We start from the raw sequence: 17,312 nt of genomic DNA on the forward strand, positions 1-17,312 counted from the left end.
ACAATTCATGATAACCAGCATTTTATTTTATTCAACCCATTTATTAAAAAAATGAAGACAAATTAGGTTCAGTGAAAAGACTGAAACAAGGGAAAGTCAGTGGGAAATTATTTCGACATAAGGATTCTCTAACAGTTTTTAATATTTTGTTATATCCCATCACTAAAAACCATTCAATTTTAGAGCAAATCATATATGTATTTCCTCTTGCTTTGCAGAAACTGAGAACGGTATTGTACAAAAGCTATGCAAATTATCTAGAACCACACAATCTCATTGCAAATTATCTCTGGTAAAGGACTATTTTTCTTTAAATTTCCAGTTCATTGTGGGCTAAAAATTTTGAAAAAAACCCCAATAATAATAATAAAAATTACTAGAAAATGAAAAATATACAAAACACAAATTCCAATTTTTATTATTAGATTCAATAGACATAAACTTGCCTTAACAAACGGCTATGCAAGTTTCTAAAAACTCTGAATTTCTGAACTCATCTCCTCACAGACATAATAAATAGCTCATGGTCCAGCACCGTCTGCATACAACACTCTGAATGGCTCTATTAGAGAATGATCTAAACATTCTGCTAAGAGAATGAGCAGTTCACTACCTAAATTTAGAGATATAGTTGGAGCCTGAAAAGTATACAGATTCTCATTATGTATATACAAATTTCCTATTTACCATACTCAGCAAAACCTTTTTCTCCTTCAGATACTGGGACAGTAAATACTAATTTAAAATATAAAATGGGGCTTCCCTGGTGGCGCAGTGGTTGGGAATCTGCCTGCCAATGCGGGGGACACGGGTTCGATCCCTGGTCTGGGAGGATCCCACATGCCGCGGAGCGGCTAGGCCCGTGAGCCACAACTACTGAGCCTGCGCGTCTGGAGCCTATGCTCCGCAACAAGAGAGGCCGCGATACTGAGAGGCCCGCGCACCGTGATGAAGAGTGGCCCCCACTTGCCACAACTAGAGAAAGCCCTCACACACACACAAAAAAAAAAAAAAAAAAAAATATATATATAAAATGATCACAAACTAAACTTTGCCTTACTATGTAGATAATTATAAAAAGAATTAAATGAATCAATTACTTTGATGAGGACCAACTATCATGGATAGTAAGGACTTAAAACTTCTAAATCTCAAAATTACATAAAATTGTCTATGAATAGATTTTTATAAAATGGCATGAATGATGAATAATGTATTTTGGGACTAACGACTGAAAGATAGTAAATACATAAAAGACATTATTTTCTGATGGATTCGTAATATTATAGGGTAAGGATGACAAAGAGTTCTCCAAATCAAAACATCAGAAAAATCTATGCTTTACTGAGGCTGAAGGAATCATGCATTTATTCAATATATACTTGAGTGTTCACTATGTGCCAGGAAACAGGAATGCAATGGAGAACAAGACACTGCTCCTGCCCTCAAGGAGTTCGCAGTCTTGTTATCCAATTAACTACATAATAAAAGGCAATATAAAACAATATACTGTAATACAGTATAAGCATAGAAAGAATCTTGAGAGCACACAGCACTACCTTGCCCAGTTACTTCTGCAGGGACCTAAAGTTGTGAGTCTTCACTAGAGGAAAGAATGTAGTAGGATAGTTGATGGCTAGCTAATTTGCTAGCTACGCCTTCCATTTTGGCTACTGATCCAAATACTAAAGAAGGCATTATCAAAAGCCTCTGAGTACTCAGAGCCCTCAGCTTCTACTGTTATCTTTTTCACAATATTTCAATTCCCTATATAAGACTGCTCATCTCAATGTCATTATACTCTAGGTATGATAGGACCCAAGAATCACCAACCAGAGGTAGCACTGGCAGCTACTAACACGGACTACTCAGTAACTCAGAATCGCATTTCTGATGTATGACATTTCATTCTTTTATTATGAAATACGCTATATGGGCTTCTAGTCAAGGCTACCAATAGTGTATAGAAAATAAAACTGATGTTAAGCACCATACTGTCAAAACTTAGGACATATTTCTAAAAATGTAAAGAAAGGAAAATGAAAACATAATTTGAAACAAAATTTCCTTTTTAATTTTCACCTCAGAGAACTTATAAGTTATTGCTTCCTTCCTCCCCTGAAATAAAACTCCATTTTAAAATAGATCTACTGAGACATGGGTCAAAATATGAATATTCATTAACTTTAGATGGACTAATGTAACTAAATCAGTAACTGTTCATGTAATTCAGCACTATTATACTGCCCTAGTTATCTGAGATCATTTGTGTAAAAGACAGTAAAATACACATTTTTAGGCCAGATTTCTTGTTAGGAACACAGAACCTTAAGTTATTCTGGAAACATGTCATTTTACTACTTTTTAAAAAAAACCATTTCCTTTCATGCTCCCAATCCCAGGCAAAATAATTGCAAAAATGTACCCAGAACATAAAGGCTGCATTTCCTTATGCTTGCTCTATTATACATTTGCAGCTGAATAAATGTTTCAACAGAGCCAACCACCATTAGCAGAGAAAGTGTAATGACAATAATACTGGTGTTAGAATCACAAACACTGGGTTCAAATCACTATTCTTCAATTTATTACTTGTATGACCCTGGGCAGGTTACTTAACCTTATCAGCTTCAGCTTTTTCCTGGAGAAGAAATCCACCCTAGCTCAGAAGAAAATGACTTTTTTTTAAAATGAAAAAGTATCAGAACTGATGATTTTTCAGCAAAGGAAAGAATTAACCTCATCTAATAGGAAAGCCTGTTTTCTATTTCCTATTAATTCCTAAAATTTTATTTGGAAATTAGAACACTGCTAAATTAGAAAAAAATAAATCAAAAGCAGAATTTTTTACATGCACCTTGGGATGTAAATTAACTGTTGTGAAAATAAGTATTATTTCTGGATATAAAAAAATGAGCTTAAATATTAAAAGCAAATGCTCTCAAAATAAAGATAAATTTCAGTTGGATTCAATTATCATAGCTCCTCGAAGTGAAAATGTACATGTGTATACAAGAGTTTTAAACTTATTAGTGTTTTTCTTTTTTTAAATTAGCAATATGAAAAATGAATACCCTTACCCCAAAAGGAAAAACAGCCTTGTCTGGTAAAATGGAAGAAATTCAGGTGTCACTTTGCCAAAAATTAAAGCTATCTACCAAATGGTTCCAACTGTAAACAGATGAATGCTATCAACTGAATATCTTGCACGGATTTCTCAAGGCCATATGAAATGTAATAAGGCTTAGCAATGGAGTAAGCAGAAATACAAAGCAGAAGACTGAAACCCAGCTCTCAGTTAAAATAATAGGAAATTTTAAAAACAAAAAACAAAAACTAAAGTTAGGATTAAGACCTAAGTATACCTGCCATTTCCTAACAACTTAATACAGCTTTTGTTTTCTATTTCTGTACTTTCCAAGTACAAAAACTTAAATTTTAAGGGAGAAAAAGAAAACGCTTTAGCCCTTACATTTTTTCAGTTAAAACATCCAGCAGTAATTTCAAATTTTCAAGTCTTGCATAGCCTCTCAGATTGACTTATTAATTGTACAATATTGGTTTGATTCTGAAATCTTGTTAACTGTGAATTCCACCCGTGATTTAACAGTAGCTTAAAATTCTTCAAAAGTAAAATGCACTTGAATATCAGAAATGTTAAAAATATGACAAATGTACACCTTAGAACTGAGCAAATATGGTAATAATATTTCCTATTAATCAACTATTAAACTTCTGCAGTTAAAGCAAGGTGCTGTGTGTGTGTGTGGTATTGTATGTTCCGCAGTCTTGTGCTCATATCTTTATACATAATTGCAGGGATTCTACAAAGTACACCAAAGCATTAATAACAGGGTTTTAATGGGGAATATCTTCTTGGTTTTCCATTTACTTATAAAATTTCATTAAAATAATACATTGTTTTACACAATCACAAAATAAAATACTTTCATAATTCCTACAATACAGCTCTCCAAATTTTCATACCTACTGCTAAGAAACACATCCCCAAGAACTTAAACACATAAAATCTGCACTATTGAGTCAACAAGCCCACGAGGTGCAGCTGTGCAGATTACATCAGGCCCAAAGGGCAAGGGGGTTGGGGGGACTGAAATCCAGTTTGCCCTTCCCCAGTGAAGCTTGCAAGGGGTGCCAGTTTAGGTCTGGCTAGTCCAGAAGTATTTATTACGCAGAGGAGGCAAAAAGAGCACCACGATTCAAAAGTTTACAGCAAAATATCATCCTTCTAGGTCAGTACAAATTGCCTTAAACGTCAGCATTAGAAACATTCCCCTTATTCTAAGAGCCTTAACATTAGAAAAGCATGACTTTTATAAGATTCTTAGGTACCCAGGAGTGTCCTCTTCCTTCTTTTCCATTCCAGTACAGGTAATATCAAAGCAAAGTTTATGAGAATCTGGAATCAAGAAACATGCCTCTGACAGGAAAAGAATGAGGCCTCTCATGGAAAGAATTAGTGAGGATATAGAAGAGACCACCCAAGATAAAAGACAAGAAGTTGAAGCAATCACTCTTCCAATCACTAATACTTAATCAAATATCTAGAGTATTCTAGGACAGACTCTATAAAAGAAAGTCCTTTCTATTAAAGTAGCTTTCTGGGGCTTCCCTGGTGGCACAGTGGTTAAGCATCTGCCTGCCAATGCAGGGAACACAGGTTCGAGCCCCGGTCCGGGAAGATCCCACATGCCGCAGAGCAACTAAGCCTGTGCGCCACAACTACTGAGCGTGTGCTCTAGAGCCCACGAGCCACAACTACTGAGCCCACATGCCACAACTACTGAAGCCCACGCGCCTAGAGCCCGTGCTCTGCAACAAGAGAAGCCACCGCAATGAGAAGCCTGCAACGAAAAGTAGCCCCTGCTCGCCGCAACTAGTGAAAGCCAGCGTGCAGCAACAAAGACCCAATGCAGCCAAAAATAAATAAATAAATAAAGTAGCTTTCTGGATTGCAGTCCAACCTTTCAAAAGCTTGTATGACAGGTATTTTCAAATATACACAAAATCAGAAAAAACACTAAAACGAATCCTCATTAATCCAATTCAACAAATTATAAATGTTTGCCAATCTTATCTATCTCTTCTCAACTGTTTTGTGGCGTGGGGGGAGGGAGGGTGGAGTACACCTCGTTTCACCTGCAAATATGTCAATATGTATCTCTACAGATAAGGGCTTTATATTACCACAATGTCATAAATATACCTAAGAAAATTCACAATAATTCCTTAATATTTTTTAACACCAAGTACGTGGTCAAATTTCCCTGATTTTCTCAAAAGTGGCTTTTTACAGTTGTTTTGTTCACATCTGGATCCAAAGAAAGTCCACACATTGCATTTGGTTGACAGCTTTTTATCTGTAACAGCTCCCCCCCCCCCTTTGCTCTCTCCTCCTCCACTCCATGCCATTTATTTGTTGAAAATTCTAGTTATTCAATAAAATTTCCCACATTCTGGATTTAGCTGATTACTACTTGTGGTGTAAAGCAGTATATTATAAAGTTTAATCATTGGCTTTGCAGTATGGAGGAGAGGGGGAAAAACAGATGTGGTCTGTAACCAAAACGTTTCACACAAGTGCTACTTGTCTTTAAAAAAAAGTGGGGGATCTGCCTGCCAATGCAGGGGACACGGGTTCGAGCCCTGGTCTGGGAAGATCCCACATGCCGCGGAGCAACTGGGCCCGTGAGCCACAACTACTGAGCCTGCGCATCTGGAGCCTGTGCTCCGCAACAAGAGAGGCCGCGATAGTGAGAGGCCCGCGCACCGCGATGAAGAGTGGCCCCTGCTTGCCGCAACTAGAGAAAGCCCTCACATAGAAACGAAGACCCAACACAGCCAAAAATAAAAATAAAAATAAATAAATAAATAAATAAATTTTAAAAAAAGTGGGGGAAGGAATCGAGCTTGAAAAAAAAAACCTATCAGAGGATGCTATCAGGAAAGCTAAGAAGGTGCCAAATCCATGTGTTTTTACAAAACTATACATTTTACTATGTTACACAATGTTAGTTACAGCTCTCTGTTAGTGTGTCAAAGTGAAATGGTAGTATTCAATAACCATATAATATGAAAGGTATATTTAAAAGAAAGGTAATAGTCACCTGCAATTGGCAATACAAGGTAATTCACTTATTTTTGTTTGGGGCAAAAAACTAGAATTTTTTTCCAAAAGTATAAAAAGATTGCTTGGTACTTTGAAACATGCTCTTATGAAAAATAAAAAGATAGCTTTGCAACATTATTCTGATTCTTAGTCAAACGTTATTTAACCCTAGCATGAGAGATTGATGTGACCTACGAACAACACACAGAATTGGTAGACCAGCAGAGTGGGCTAAACGTCCATGTGTAATATAATGGCACCAAGTGCAGATAAATACTCTGTAAGACCTACTGGCATTTAAGGAAAAGCCTGCCGGGCCTTGTCCACTTGGTGAACGTCTGCTTACCCTTCGAAGCCCACCTCAGGTAGGAAAGTTCTTCCCATGCATGTAAGATTAATTCCTCTTCCCTTCTGAGCTATGGTCTCCAACTCTGGCTGAAGAGCTTTTAAATACTGTGGACAAAGAATGTTGCCTGCCATATCAGTGAACAAAGGATGTTGAGGCCATCAAGCCATCAGTCACTGCAGCCACCCCCAATGGTGCACCCTGAGGGGATTCAAGATGGAGAAAAACAGGATACTGGCCCTAGATAGCTAAGGCGCATCTCAAAGGAATAATTTCAATAAGCCCAGAGTCTTGCATCTTCTCATACACAGAACAGCGCTAAATTCAATAACTTGAGATGTCTGGTTTTCTTTAATTAGCAGTAATCTTTTGATGTTTCGACTACTTGGTTTTTTTGCAAAAACTCCTATATATTCTGGCTCCTCCCTTACATCTTCACAACAGTCCCTCAGAGCTGTATGAGAGGTTGTCTTACTGAGGGTTTAAGTCCTCAGTAAGTCTGTCAAGTAAAACATAATTCTCAACTTTTAGGTTGTGCATTTTTTTCAGTCAACAGCATTATGCTCTTAAGGTCCCTGTCCTCAAGAACCTACAGCCTAACCGAGAAAGATAATATGTAAACAAACAAATAAAAAAACAAAATTAAGTGAAATAGGTGCTCTAGTAGTAGTCTGTATAAGAGATATAGGGACTTAAAGAACTGGTCTATTCTATCTGGGTGTCGGGTTGAATGAGAAAAGGTTTCAGAGGTGGCTCCATGAAAGAGGGGCTTATTTAAATTATTTTTGCATCTCTACCAGCTAACATCCCTCAATAAAAACTTGGTGACAGCCAGCCTCAAAGTTGGTACACTTAGAGGTCCTGACTCAACTGGCTTTTATTTTTACTCCACTTCAGAAACCCACTCCCAAGGCTGCACACTCGATCATGTTAACACTGGAACTGCCCCACCTCTGAATCCATTAACCCCAACATTCGTCTGTCTGATCACAGTCTTCAATCTCTCTACATCATTCACTATCACTTTTACCTCGTCAAGTCCTCCAGTCTCTTGGTGTCTCCATTTTATACCTCAGTTCATCATTTTCCTTAACTATATTTTTCTACTGTATTATTCTAAAATTTGCTGTATTTCTTTTTTTTGTATTTTGATGTATACTTCTATTCCTGCATTTATCATACAGCATTATAATTTATATGAAAATTTGTTTGCTTTCTCTATTAGATCATAACTTTCCTTAGAACAGTAACTGGATTCTTTTTCTCAGTCCTGCATCCTTAGCACCCAGAACAGAGCCTGGCCCATAATAATTGCTCAGTAAATGTTGGTGCAAGTGTTCTTGTCATTTTCACCACTATTTCCATGAGCTCTCCAAAGGCAGAACCTATATTTTACCTGAGCATTTCCCATAATTCCTACTGGAGTGCCTCACACATATCAGGGCCTCAGGGAGCATTTGTTGAATTGTAAAAGGTTGAAATGTTATTAGAAAATGTGTAAGACATATAAAAATATGTTCTCTTCTCTATTTTGGTATTATTATTTTAACAATCATTTAAGTTAACCAAATGGTTATGAGGCAAATGTAAACAATGTTCATCATGGCAGAGGCAAAATGATGTAATGGAAAGTCCTGGACAGAAGTCAGGAGGCCTGCATTTCAGTCTTGGCTCTGCCACTCATGATCTACAAATAACTATCTCTGTAAGCCTTAGTTTTCTCATTTATTAAAATAGGGGGGCTTCCCTGGTGGCGCAGTGGTTGGGAGTCTGCCTGCCAATGCGGGGGACACAGGTTCGAGCCCTGGTCTGGGAAGATCCCACATGCCGCGGAGCAACTGGACCCGTGAGCCACAACTGCTGAACCTGCGCGTCTGGAGCCTGTGCTCCGCAGCAAGAGAGGCCGCGACAGTGAGAGGCCTGCGCACCGCGATGAAGAGTGGCCCCCCCTTGCCGCAACTAGAGAAAGCCCTCGCACAGAAACGAAGACCCAACACAGCCATAAATAATAAATAAATAAATAAATAAAATTTAAAATAGGCTTTGACCAGAATTTGATTCTTGATCATATGAGGTTCCCTAACTAACATGCTATGGCTCTTAAAATTTTTTTTAATTACAAAAGTGATACACTCTCAATATAAAAAATTGTACATGCCCTACTGAATTGTTTAAAGGAAAATTCCCACTCTCCACCCTATTTTCATAACTGTCCAGAGGTATCCTCTCTCAGCAGTTCCTTCTGTACCTTTAAGGCATTCTTCATGCATAAGCAAGTACAGTGCTAAGATTGCTGATTTTATTTACCAACTTGACAGTCCCATAAGTTCTAATGGAACCTTGACAAAATGAAAGAGAACTATAAACACTTTGATAGCAGAAAGATAATTACTACTCAAAAGGCCAACAGTAGAAAAAAATTAAAACACAGATAGAAATAAATATTCAAAATTTGGTGTGTCACCCCACCTTGGCTGTGCAATGTAATGTGAATAAAAGGTATATGACACGATAAGAAGCTTAAGGTGGGAAGAAATGTGGGAGGCATGGGAATTGTGGGGAAAGGAGAGAGAACGATACCAATGTCGCAACCAGTGAAGGATGTAAAAAGGGTCCCCCCACCAAAAAAAAAAAAATCATAAAATTCTAAATGGTAAAATAGCAAACACAATTCTGAAATACATTATGAACTTAAGGATAGAGTCCACTGTAGAAGAGGAAGTAGTTGTTTTCCTATACTAAATCCAACCCAGAGACAAATGTAGATTAATACATGTCTTTGATTTTCTTGACAACAGCATCCTTTGAAGATTGACATCTAAGTCCAATAAGGGTATCTGCATATTACAAGGCCAAAGGTGAAATAATTACATTTCTAACCAGTTCCCTCTGATGGTGTGGAAAATATATCACAGGATGATCATCATAAGAATTTTTTTAAAAGACAGTAAGAGAAAAATAGGTCATTGGGAAAGTAGGAAACTCGATTCCCAAGAATACTCTTGGGAAAAGTGCGATCTAATGGCTGGACTGTTAATTTCCCTTTCATCTAGTACCAGAGACTATTTAAACATTAAGGAAGATGTTAGGTAGAGAACCAAGCTTTAACTTCTGTAACCAGCTAAACGATATAGATTTTACTTAGACACGTCCGCAGTTTTACCTTATGGTGTAAAGCAATACCACTCTAGACCTTAAAGAATGCTTATAGATAAGGACAGAAGCCTGGACAAGGATCCCTTTTCTGCAAGGCTAACTAACACATTACTGAAATAAGTCCACTTTTAAAAACAGAATAAAAATACAATTCCATAATATATGTCACAAACCCAACAACATTTAACTATAAATTACCTAATGACAATTACAACATTAAAAAAATTAACACTTACAGTCTTATCTGGTATTTTTACAACCTAAATACAGTATGATGGGTAAAAACTAAAACTACAATTTAGAATTAATTTGTAAGAAGAGAAAATGATGAATTATTTTTTATTCCATAATGTAATTTTAACACCATGGTACACAGTGTAAAGTCTGTCAAGAATTTGAAAATTGTTAAAAGTCCAGGAATCGACCTGTAATGTCTTCATAAAAAAAAAAAAAAAAAAGATTAGTCAAGGATAAGTGAATTCTAGGACTATGAACTTTACCAAATCTACCTTGTCTCCAGACGTTAAAAAACACAAACAGAAATAAGAAACTAAAATCATTCTGGTTTCCTGCACCCTTTAGGTTAGGAGGAACAATATTTCCTGGCACCGGAAAATGGCAATTCAGTGGCTGAAGCTACGGTTTTCAAATGTGGGTAGAATATCATTGTAAGAACCTTGAAGATTCTTAAGAGAAGTTTTCATTACCTGACAGATCTACGTTAGTTAGAACATAGCATAAAACTAAATATATAAAGCAGTACGGCACTTCTCAAACTTTTCTACTTCAGAGTCCAAAAAATGTTTATGACCTCTCTGTTATATCTCGTCACCTCTTTCTCACTAAACCCAATGAAAACCTCCAAGCCCATTGACACAAATTGGTTTAGGAAGCTGAACATCTGCAGTGGTCAATATAAGTCAGAAGTGGCTTGTGTGCTACTTCCTGACTACAAAGTCTCAGCACTCAGTACATTCCATCTAAACTTCAAAGTGAAGAAATTATGTGGGAATCAGAAATCTCCATTCGACAGGATAGCCCCCTCAGATCTACCCAGCCTCACCCTGAGTGAGCTGAGCTACTCGAACCACTGTCTCTGTAAAATATAATTTTTTAAAAAGAATTATTTTGTGATACAGCGTCTGAAGTCTTTGCAGGAAAGCCAGTAACTAAGATATAATCAATAACTACTCCTCATAACTGGCCTTAAAAGCAAACTGTAATAGTTGGAGCCCCAAAGCCAACTCTCCACTAAATTTTACAATTTAGGATTCTCCATGCTGGAAAACTGTTAAATTCTTTGATATTCATCCTTAACCAAAATACCCATTTCAATTCTAAGAAGACAAAAATGAGGAAGTCAAAACATACATCTACTTTCCTTCTTGTCATATATGCCTTCACACATGCCAAATTACTATTGCAGAGATCCACTATGCTAACCATTATTCCAAAGGGTTCCTAAGCATCTCAAAAAGAGGTATCTTGGTTCCTGATGATTATTCTATAATGGAAAAATGATCTCTCAGTATATTGTCATCCTGGACATATAAGCCAGTAATGGAAATATTTTGTTGTCTGTGTTTCTACTTACCCTCAGTAACATCCTGGGGGTTAGAAGTCCGATCACTAGCTGGATCCAGTGCAACAGTCGCCAGTGAACTGGTGGCTCCAGACATCTCACTTATAGGCTCACTACGGCTTGTTTCAGGTACACTTTCCCGGGAGCTAAATCTTACCCGGGAACTGGATCGAGAACTGAGGTCCGGGCTGGTGTCTGACAAACCTGGAATGTCATCGATCTTTGTTGGTGTCACCATGAACCGAACTGAAGCCATCTTGGTGGTGTTTTCTGAAGGATGAATTTTTTTTTTTCTTTTCCTTTATAAGGACAAAGAAAAAAGAAAAAACCCTGCAAAACCCTTCCTCCTATGCTAGCAATTTTGGTTGCAAAAATAGAAAAGATAACTTTAAAAAACCCTCTCAATTACCTTGATTTACGCCACACAAAAAGCCACTATATATAAGTATCCTTCTACTCAGAATTCAAGCCGCCTGTCCTAAAAAGTGCACTACCAGCAGTTGGAAAATATTTAAGAAAAAAAAAAAAAAAAGAAACGATGCCAATCTCGTGTAACTTCGTTCCTTCAGAATGAAGAGCTATCTAGTTATCTCCCCTGGTCCAGGGATGCGGGCAGACAGCCATGGTCTCAGAGAAGCAGGTGACGAAGCCTTTCTCTCCTCGACCTTAAGGTTTCTTCCGAGGTAGTTAGTCCCTCATCTGTAAATGTCCCACGGCTAGATGAGCAAACTGCGCAGAGGCCCACCCTTATCAGGCGAATATAAACAGTATAGATCAGATTGCGAAACGGTGTACACCCGACCACCTGTTGTGTATCAGGTGAATACCCCACAGGTCTGGCTGGGAGGAGATGTGTGTAGAGCCACCCGATGTTTTTGAGGCCGATAATCCACTTGGGTCTGGTGGGAGAGGTGAGCATGCATAACGGGAAAAATATCGCACACTATGGATGGAGGAGAATGAGGAGACAAGGGTGAGGAGAGGAGGCTGCAGGGGCAAAGCGGATTCCTGCCTCCGAGAGGTCTGCGAGGGTGGTCCTCCCGCTCTTCTGGCAGAAAGGTCCCTGGGATCTGGGAGGCGGCGGCTAGCGGATCGAGACTCCGCGAACTGCAGTTCAGGGTCGTGGCAGGTAGCTGCTAGTCCATCGAGCCCCCGATCGGTTTGCTGGGTTTCTCCTGCGTGTGACAGGACGAGCCACCCCTTTGCCGGAGATGCTTTCCTCCCCTACCAGGGCCCCGGCGCAAGGTAGCCCCTCGCTGTTCTTCCTTCGGGTCCTAACAGAAGAGGAGACGGCCTCGCAGGCTGGCCCTGGCTGAGCAGGAGGGAGCGGAGAGGATGAGGGTAGGAGGAGGTCGCAGGTGCGGGATCCCGGCGCCAGCTGATGCTGATGCGCGCGCAGCTGTTGTTTACCAGCGGGTAACTGTTTCCGAGCCGCGGCGGGCGCACGGGGGGCTCGGGCTGCCGGGGAGGGAGCCTCCTCCCCGGTCAGATGCCAAGAGCAGCAGTTACGTGACCTCGCCACCCCCGGCCCCGGGCCCGGCGGGCTGTGCCGGCGCCGCCGCAGCCCCTCCCTTTCCTCCCCGCTCGTTCCTCATTCGAGGTTAACGGTCCGAAGAGAAGCCCGGGGGAGCGGTCGGAGGGCGGCACAGTCCCACGAGCGCCCGAAAGCCCCGCCCAGTCCCTGCAGCCCGTGAGGTGGCGGAGAGGGCTCCGCGCATGCGCTCGCCTGGGTCGCAGCGGCTGGCGGACAAGGGGCGGGGCCGAGCGTGGGAGGCCCGGAGCACGACGGGAATTGTAGTTGGGTGTGGGGTCCTGAGCTGCCTGCATCCGAGAAAACAAACGCTTTTCGCTCTTGGTCCTGCTGTGTTGCACAAACTCATTCTGGAGGTGGAGGTATTTCAGGGAGCAGGCGATGCCCCTCAGACCCTCAAAAACCATCTCTCTTTACTAAGAGTGTCCCTGAAAATACCACTCATAATTTCTTTAAAAATTACAAACCTCTCAATACCATATATCTCCAATATACGGTATATATTAGGTATGACCCTCATTGGAGTTTTACGTAGTGGTCTATTATAAAGCATTGTATGCTCAAATTTATACATAGTTTGGGCTACTTTTTTTTTCTTGTCCTTTAAAAAAGTTCTGTGTTTTTTACAATGTATACATCTATCAAATCATCACAGTTGTACACCTTAAATATATACCATTTTGTAAATTTTACCTCAGTAAAACTGGAAAAAAAATGCTGTGTTCATTTTCTAGTCAGACTGAAAGCTCATTAAAGAAAGCGTCTTTAGTTTTAGACCTGGAGAAGCCATTGAGATACTTTCTCTTGACTCCATTCAGTGTTTTCCCTACTACTGCCACCAGAATATTTTTCTTAGAATGTTTATTTAATGCATGAATAGAGGTGTTCAATAAATTTGACTCATCAATGTTTTGTTTGAAAATTATTTCCTAAAGCTTTGATCAAGACATTAATTTTATTTTTTCATTGAAGTACAGTTGATTTACAATGCTGTACCAATCTCTGCTGTACAGCAAAGTGACTCAGTTATACACATAGAGATATTCTTTTTTTTATATTCTTTTCCATTATGGTTTATCACAGGATATTGAATATAGTTCCCTGTGCTATACCACAGGACCTTGTTATTTACCCAGACATTTAAATTCAACAATCTGGGCCCTGGATTTGCCTGGGTCCTTGCTCGGCACAAGTGGAAATGTTTAAGATCATCCCTAGTAATAGATCACAACTGTATTTAAGACGTGAGCCAGGAAATTCCCTTTTATCAAATGACACACAAAGTCCAATGTCCGGTTTAAAAGATCCAGGTAACAGAATGGAGACTAAATTCCTATTTAAAATGTAAATCTCCTCAAAGCTTGATTCTTTATAAAGCCTGTGATTATTCATTCAGGCTTACAGCTTTCTTACTTGAGGAAGGAAGAAATTTACCTCCCTGAGGGATCAGTTTTCTCCTCAGGCATGCCTGCTGTACATTCAAATCTTACAGACTTTCCCTTCATTAAAAAAAAAAATCCTGGATTTCTACAACATCGAATTTTGTTTCATACCACAGTGTATTTTCATTCACTTTATACTATACTTCTTAAGACTCTTCTCCCATTTCTGAGCACATCTCACAATGTGCTCAGACCTAGGAGATCTCTTAAGGAAAAAAATCTTCGGTATATTCACACCAATTTGCCTTTCCATTACAGTCTACACAGTAAGTAGCATGGAAAATGCTAATCCTTTTTTTGGTGGGGGGGGTAACTTATAAAGACAGAATCACAGTCAACATTTTAAAAAAATGATAGCATTCGTTTACTGACTTTGGTTCTTTTCTTTTTTTTTGGCCATGCCAGATCTTAGCTCTCCAACCAGGGATCGAACCTGAGCCCCGCAACAGTGGAAGCTCAGAGTCCTAACCACTGGACCGCCAGGGAACTCTCCTGACTTTAGTTCTTAAAAAAACTTCCATAGCAGATACTTTTCCTAGTCATTTGCAGAATTTCTAACACTTCTTCGATCATTAACCCCTAATAGGATAGGACGACTCTTTAAAATTCCTCAGATTCTATGCTAAGAACCTTGTTCAGTGAACAGGCTAAGAAATAAAAAATTGCTTGACAGGAAATAATTATCTCATTTCACCATTCTCATAAATTTAAGTAACTGATTGAAAATCATGTCTTCTATTAACTATGACCCAAGTCTAGAGATTTTTTTTTCTCAGCAGTCAACAACTATCCTGAACTTCTCTGCTGGGACAGTCAGACATCAGAGTCCATGAGAAACATATTTACTCCTTTCCAGGGCCAGTCTTGATAAATCAAATTTGTGCTGATTTAAGTTACATCTGCTTCTGGAGTCTAGAATCTTTGATATTGTAGAAAAAGAAGATTGTATCATTGGAATGCAAACTTCACAAAGCAAGTTTAAAATCAGTGGCACTAAGCAAACATTCAAATTCAATGTCAAAGGCCATGAATGAGAAGATTGGGAAATACTGAGTTGATTAACTTGATAAGGAAAGGAAGAAGCTAGCATTTCTTGAACGCCTGTATACGATATTTTGCCTCATCATCCCTCTAATATGAAGTAATTGGATTAAAAATTTATGGTTTCCCCATGATAAAAGCTCAAGTCCTAAGAAATCTTCCAGGATTAAAAAAAAAAAAAAAAAAAATTAACCCCCAAGAGTAGCTTGAAAAACAACAAAAATCCCTGCTTGAATCTCTCATACCTCATCTTCTAAATTAAAATCCATGTAGAGTTCCACACACCAGCTAGCTACCAGAAAGAATATAAAGTTAGGTGTATGTAAGAAGAGAGAACTAAAAGCCTGGGAATATTTCCAGAGGGGCGGTAAATATGCATAAAGGCATTCCTATTCACAATGGTTGGACAAACACTGTAGGTACATTAAGATCCACCACTGAACCCTATCAATTTTAGAGTTAGAAGAGAAATTAGAAATGATGAGAAAAATGGAACTAAACAGGTTGACTTTCTCAAAGGTATACAGAGAGGGGAGAGTCCTGGTCTCCTGGCTTCCAATTCAATGCCTTTTCTCTACAATATAGCTGCTGTTATTTTTCAAGCAACTCTTCCATTTTCAGTCAAATGTCATTTCAAGGGACAAAAAAATTACTTAAGTGACCACACGGGTATTTTTCAGTGGATGCTGACAGCTGCACAGGAGTCTTTCTCAAGCTCTCTTCCCCATCCCCAGCACGCTTCTAAGACTCTAAGCACAGCACTGCTCCTGCTACAGAAGCCACCGAAGTTTCTCTTCCAAGTGGTCTTTTGTACCCCTGGGGCACTCTTCCCTCTCATCTCCCTCGTTTTCATTTTTAAACCACTCCTTTCTTCCCACAACATACAAAATAAGAGCTCTTTCAAATCATTTTAATAACCTGGCAGTGATTCAGAGTATGACAAGAAGATTCAAACATCTTCCCTTTAAAGGGGATACTACCATGATGGCCTCACCACAAGCATGATCAAAGGCAAGGATGAGACCGGATGCAAGGATCAAGGGTCGTAGCAAGACTTCAAGGCTCACAGATGGAAGAGCTTGGTTTCAGAAAGTCTCTTGAGGGCTAGCAGGCGGCAGAAGAGACGTGAAATTTCAAGAGATTCTCAGAGGACGGGGCGCGGTTGCTGGGTCATGAGCACCTTGAAGCGTTTCTTGATGGTGACTCGGTGTCGAGAGTATTTGTCGTCTGGGGAGAACCGAGCAGGGTGGGCCGAGCAGGTCTGCTGTCCCATAGGGTCAAGCTTCTGCTCAAGAAGGAAAGAGAGAACATAATCTCAGTACTGGAGTCGTGGGAAAACCCAATCACTGGCGTCGTGAGGGAAATGGAGGCTGGGATGGGGAGGAGGCCGCGCGAAAAGGGTAAACATGAAGACAGGAGACGCGACTGCTCAGATCAAGAAGCCACACACTCCTGCTTCTACCACGCCTGGCTTCTGGACTGGCTTGTCTCGACCGTTCCTCCCAACGACATTTCTCCCCATGCCCATATACAACCTGTTTCCTCCTCTCACCTTCAGCGTGTAGACCCGGTATCCCTGCTCGTTGAGGTAATACTGGAGAAACATGACCACACGTGAGCGTGAACGGAAGCGTGAGCTTCCCATTCAGTCTGCAGCGCCTCTTAACTGAAGGCCTCACGTGTCAATTGCCTTCCTGTATAGCCGGGAAGTCTCGCTCTCAAAGCACGCCGGGAAATGTAGTCCAGTTTATACCTTTCTCCAGCTGGCCAGAAGGGGGGCGCACTAGCGCAGGACTTGGCCAGTTGCAACCCAGTCTCAACCTTGCGGGCGTTCTAAGACACGTGGAGTGTGCCCACTGTGTGCCAGGCACTTCTAAGCATTGGAGGGGGGTAGGGATGGATACAGATTGAACGTTAATGAATAGAATCCTGTCTTTATCTCAAAATTCACACCCATTTCAGAGGCAATGGGTTTCTAGCACCTGGAGAAACCAAGGCTGCAGGATCCAGAGCCCCTTTTACCTCAGGGAAGAAAGAAGGCTTTCTTCCCTCCCCGATTTTACATCCGGTTCCCTCGCCCTATT

At 40.0% G+C, this 17,312-nt stretch overlaps 2 protein-coding genes across 2 annotated transcripts in view; both read right to left on the reverse strand.

The window, feature by feature from the left end:
- SLC12A6 (solute carrier family 12 member 6) overlaps positions 1 to 12,747 on the reverse strand; it is an 88,039-nt gene extending 75,292 nt beyond the window's left edge. The window contains exons 1-2 of the mRNA XM_061180557.1: positions 11,624 to 12,747; positions 11,227 to 11,513 (exon numbers count right to left, since the gene is read on the reverse strand). Of these exons, the coding sequence (XP_061036540.1) occupies positions 11,227 to 11,470 (244 nt within the window). The 5' untranslated portion in view covers positions 11,471 to 11,513; positions 11,624 to 12,747. The remainder of the gene's footprint in view (positions 1 to 11,226; positions 11,514 to 11,623) is intronic.
- A 3,377-nt stretch (positions 12,748 to 16,124) lies between these two features.
- Positions 16,125 to 16,915, reverse strand: NOP10 (NOP10 ribonucleoprotein). Its single transcript, XM_061182296.1, has 2 exons — positions 16,781 to 16,915; positions 16,125 to 16,513 (listed from the first exon to the last, which is right to left on the reverse strand). The coding sequence occupies exons 1-2, from the start codon at positions 16,871 to 16,873 to the stop codon at positions 16,373 to 16,375; spliced, it is 234 nt and encodes a 77-aa protein (XP_061038279.1). The 5' UTR covers positions 16,874 to 16,915; the 3' UTR covers positions 16,125 to 16,372.
- Between the last annotated feature and the right edge of the window lie 397 nt (positions 16,916 to 17,312).

This window comes from Eubalaena glacialis, chromosome 2, assembly GCF_028564815.1.
Source record: "Eubalaena glacialis isolate mEubGla1 chromosome 2, mEubGla1.1.hap2.+ XY, whole genome shotgun sequence".
Lineage (NCBI taxonomy): Eukaryota > Metazoa > Chordata > Mammalia > Artiodactyla > Balaenidae > Eubalaena > Eubalaena glacialis.